Source organism: Colobus angolensis, unplaced genomic scaffold (assembly GCF_000951035.1).
Source record: "Colobus angolensis palliatus isolate OR3802 unplaced genomic scaffold, Cang.pa_1.0 Scaffold329, whole genome shotgun sequence".
In the NCBI taxonomy this organism is placed as follows: Eukaryota; Metazoa; Chordata; class Mammalia; order Primates; family Cercopithecidae; genus Colobus; species Colobus angolensis.
Window position 1 is genome coordinate 1204974 of NW_012116588.1, and position 5325 is coordinate 1210298.

Consider the following 5325-nt stretch of genomic DNA (forward strand, 5'->3'; position numbering starts at 1 on the left):
AGGAGAATGGCGTAAACCCGGGAGGCGGAGCTTGCAGTGAGCCGAGATCGCGCCACCGCACTCCAGCCTGGGTGACAGAGCTAGACTCCGTCTCCAAAAAAAAAAGAGGAAGAAGTGAGCAAGACCTTAGGGCGGGGAGAAGGCCCCTACGTTGATCAAACTTTCAGGCCCTTTAGAGGTGATCCTTTTGACACATAAACGACAGACACACACTCTGTCTTTTATACAGCTTGATTCAGGTGAGCATACATGTCCATAAAAGCATAATATCTTTTAAAATTTAGATCAGAATATATCTTTTCCTGTTGTGTTAGGTAATTGTGGATGAACAGCACTTGGATTTCCTGTTGGCGTATACTATTTCGGCTATTCATCAGTGTAGTTCCTGGACACACATGGAAATTCTTCAAGCTCTGGCAGCTCTGGTGTACTGCAATGGCTCAAAATGTCAAAAGATAGTTTAAAGTGCTTAATCCTTCCTTTGAAAGGCCAGGAGCACAGGCTCTGGTGCCAACACTGTTCAGGTTTCTATCTTGCTACTAATCTCTAGCAATTCTTACTTAACCACTCTGGGCCTTGTTTCCTCATGTATAAAATTGTTACTCTGAGGATGAAGTGAGACAATACTTGTCAAGTTCATGGCCCTTGGTAGATAGTAACCATTATTCTTAATATTATCATTACCCATCAACCATGCGGCCACACTAAAGAGCATCAGCAGCTTCCTAGGCTGGGAGTAGTGATCCTTATTGATGCTTTTTGGCATATCTTTGCATATCCATCTGAGACATTTATCTAACGGCTAGTCTTTTGGTGCTTAACTGCCATTTAGTTAAAAAAAGAGAGAGAAAGAGAAAAAAGAAAGAGAAAGAAAAAGAAAGAAAGAAAGAAAAAGGGAGGGAGGGAGGAAGGAAGGAAGGAAGGAAAATCTGTGTAAAACATATTTTCCTAGAAGCTTTTCTTTGACCTATGTTGACTCTTACTTGTCTTAGTACCTCCCAGAGCTACTAGGCAAGACTGGACTCTTAATGAAGTTGAGTGACTTGGCTCAGTCTGATCCTGAAGTCAGGAGAGCTGCAGTACATTGTATGGCAAACTTATGTCTCAGGTATGTGGCTCCAGTCAAGTTTCTCAATAGTCATAAGATAGTGCCTCTGTTGGGCCCTTTGTAGGTAGTTCCCTCTGCCTGAAGCCAGAGCCGACTTAGACAAATAACTAACTTTGCATTTCCCATGTACTTTACTAATAAAATCATCTTATGTTGTTTGTTAATTTTAATATTGCTTGTAAAGAAGGAAAAAATAGACTAGGACCATATTCCTAAAATGTGGTAATAGTGACATAATGTGCAGTATGTCAAAATTTTGTTTTCTATTGGTATAACTTCTAAGTATATTAAGTTTTTAGAAGGATATATTCATGCAAATTTCAGTGCTGGCGAGATGTATCTGTAAAGGGCAATTTCTTTTCTTTGAAGAAGACAGAAACAGCCCCAGCTGCTCACGCTAGATTCTCACAGTAGGCAGTTGAAAACGAGCAGCACAAATGTGAACTCGTCTCTGCATGGCACAGTGCTGTCCAGTGAGTAGGAAGGCAAGTACAGATGGGTGATTCTAGCTTGACGGGACCTATCTGGATTATTTCCCTCTTGGGACTGAACAGCAGAACTAAAACAAGATTTTTCTTTCTCCATACTTTTTCTACCACAACCTTCTGTAACCTTTCCTTATGGAAACCACCCTTCCTCTGTATTCATTCTAGCCCTGTGCCTGTCCCCCAGCAGTAACTAATTAACCAAACTAATAACTTTTCATAGCATAGTTGCATTCAAGGGTATATTCCAACTCTAATAGTCTATATTACTGCTGTTTTTAATTAGTCTTTTGCAAGCCTCATTTCAAAGGAGACTGAATTTGAGTTGTTTTCTCTATATGCATTTAGTGTGCCAGGACAGCCATATGTGGAGGAACCCTACCAAAATATCTGTTTCCAAGCTTTCCTGACTATTTTACCATCTCCAGAATCATCTGATATGGATGATATCACATTTTGCATGGTAAGTGAACTATCACTGATCTAGTGAATGTCGTGGATGTGTCTAGAAGCAGATGGGAAAAGTGTTACTAATGAGCTTAATTTGCACTATTAGCTTTGTCTAGAGCAATACACATACATGAAATGTTTGTAACCTAAAAAGACTAAAATCATACCATTTCGGTTTAAATTATAAGAAGCTTTTTATTTGCTACATTTTACAATTCTAGCTTTTTAGAGGAAACTATTCTTTTTCCTTCTGAGTATAAAAGCAACAGTTGCAGGCTAGTGACTGTCTTTAAGATGAAAGTAAAGAGAGATTTCACCAAATATATCTGCAATATTTTATTTCTTTTTAAAAAATATGATGCAAATTACAGTTTGTTAACATCTTTTAATTTAGAGTAACACATTTCAAATGTTATATATCTAAGATAAAGTTCCTTCTAGTCTCCTGCTCAGATATAGCCACTGAAGACAATTTGTGCTATATGCACTCAGTTTTTTTATGTATGTAAATGAGCATATTTACAACTTTAAATGGGGTCATATTTAACATGCTGTTTTGTAACTTTCTTGTTTTGTTAAAACTTAATATCTCTGGGACATCTATTCGATTCCTGTTAATATACTTCATACTTTCTAACTGCTATGGCTGGAAGACCTTGGACAAATTAGTTAACTTCTTGGAGCCTCCATGTTCCTCCCTGAAAAGGGACTGATATAACCGCATTGTGGGGTTCTTAAGAGAAGTAGATGAAATAAAGCATTCAAAGGGTCTGCTGTTCTTGTTGTTGAGTTTTACATTTAGCAGAGGGTTAGCTTCTTTTATAATTATTATCATAATCATCATAACTGAAGTTTTTAAAGTTTTCCCACTATTTCAAACAAGACTACAGTTCACATCATCCCAATGCAGGAAGTATTTCTTAAGGACAGAGTTCTAGAAATGAGATTACTGAGTCAAGAAATCAATCTTGATCAGAATTGTCCTCCAGAAACCAAGTTTTTATAATTTATCATCTGTTCCCACATACATCCCCTTGCCTTTAAGAGGGCTGGGTTTGCCATGTTACAGAGCTTCCCCAATTATGATCTGTGCTATCTCTTTTTTATCCCTTATGACATTTTTCTTGCTAAACGTCTTCTCTCTTTTTTCTTACCATTTGCACATACGGGTTTATAAACGTGTACAATAAGACCACTTCATTATTCTTTTCTTCTAGAAAAGAATTCATGGTAGTTTATCAGGTCTCCTTGGATCTTCATCTCTGCTCTGTGTGTGTTTGTGTGTGTCTAAAGGTTTTTTTCATCATCCAGAGACTGTCTCTCTTCCTTCCTAAGTGGTGCTAGTGAGTTGATTCCTGGACAACCAGATTTTATTCTGCCTTCTAACTGGGTCTCCCTTTTCCCCCTAGTTACTGCAAAATGCATTAAAAGGTATACAGTCACTTCTAAATGGTGGGAGAATGAAACTAACGCAGACTGATGAACTTGGAGCACTTTTAGCTGTGCTAAAGGTAAGGCACGTCTTCATATGATCATTGTCTTTCCTGTTTCAACCCATGGTACAAGGACCACTTTACAGCCTTATTCTAAGGCTAACTTTGAGGTATTAAAACTTCTTACATATATTTTGAGAAAGCAGACAAAAATGTTCATATTCAAAGACACTTAAGAACAGAAAATAATAAATCTCCATTTAATAAATGCATCAACATTTTAAAATTATCTCTGAATCTTAGGAAGGGAATAGGTAGGGGGGTATGACCTGTAGAAGATTTAATTATAGATTATGTTGTACCTGTTTGTACTTGCAAGAAGAGCCAGTGCTTCTCCTTGGCTTTCTTCTCCAAGTAGTAGGCAGGCCAACCAAGACGTGTGTCAGTGGGCAGCTTCCGAGTGTGCCAGTCAGTCGGAAAGTCAGGCCAGCATCTCTGGGGACCCAGCTTCTTCAGCCAGCAAAGTAAGAAGTAATTCTTTCCTTGTGGCATTCTCTTGCTCCGACATCAAATAGAGAGATAGCTATAGGTGGAGACAGGTAAATAAAAATGATAAATTGGTTTAAAAAAATTATAGACAGATAAAGTAATTGGATAAATTTTATGAATAAATAAGGAAACTGAAACCAGACCTGATTTGATCTGACCAAACCAGATCCAGCTGGAGGCCAGATAAACTTCAGCTCTTCTTTAAGCCCTACACCTTCAAGGTATCTATTTTCTGTCTCATTTATATTTCCTTAGTAGGCTTTTGAACATTAATCTGTGAGTGTTCTGATCCAGACATGGTAAATAGTTCTGTTTTATGATTAATGGCTTTTTTGGTTTTGTGTATGTGTGTGTGTGTGTGTGTCCTTGATTCATCATTGTTAGAAGTTCATGTTTCACGGACTGCCCGGACTAAACATAGAGATGCCCACGGTGTTATACCCAACTCCGCTTCCTCAGTATGATGAGTGAACACCTATCAAACCACAGCAATCAGAATCCAGTGCTTCTTGACCAACTTTGGTACATTTATGTTTATTTCGATTTAAGTTGTGGCTTATTTTTAATAGATTGCTATGTGTGTTTTCTATGATTTGCATCACTACTACCCTAAAAGCCTACCTTGAATTTTGTTTCAGTTTGGGGTTGTTAGCATAGTAAATTTAAATTCATCTGATGCTCAAAGTACCAGTTAAGCATCTTATACTGCTTAGAGGTGTAGTCAGTGTGACAGCTATAAAAATGAGCATCCACTTTATACCCCAAACCAAGCATTCTCATCCCCGTGATGCTCAAGACCAGGAGTCAACAAATGTTTTCTAAACTTTCTCTACAAGGCTAGTAAATACTTTAGGTCTGTCATAACTGCCAACTCTATTGTAACAGAGCAAAAGCAGCCGTAGACACTATGTAAATGAATGGGCATGACTGTTTCACTAAAACTTTATTTTACAGAAGCAGGCTGTGTGTTGGGCTGGATTTGGCTTTTGGGCCATAATTTGCCAGCCCCTCTCTAGATCGTTAGAAGCCCACCTACCAGTCAGTGCGCCATTTCCATACCTTACAGTCACCTGATTTCCCAGCCTTTCCAGATAGCTGCCATCTGCCTCATGCTGAGGTTGGAGAACCTGCAGCATACAGATGTATGGCCAAGGATTCACTTACAGAAATGTCATACCTGATCAAAATGCTTCTTATTAGAAATTGCTTCACTCATTCACTCACTCAGCATTTACCCAACGTCTGCTGTATTCCAGACACTGTGCTAAACACTAAGTATATAGACTGGCTGCTTTTAGGA

The 5325-nt window shown here is 38.4% G+C and overlaps 1 protein-coding gene across 1 annotated transcript in view; it reads left to right on the forward strand.

The window, feature by feature from the left end:
- HEATR6 (HEAT repeat containing 6) overlaps positions 1 to 5325 on the forward strand; it is a 36947-nt gene that overhangs the window by 5103 nt on the left and 26519 nt on the right. The window contains 5 exon segments of the mRNA XM_011951895.1: positions 315 to 458; positions 993 to 1108; positions 1942 to 2056; positions 3453 to 3554; positions 4410 to 4547. Coding sequence (XP_011807285.1) covers positions 315 to 458; positions 993 to 1108; positions 1942 to 2056; positions 3453 to 3554; positions 4410 to 4547 — 615 coding nt within the window.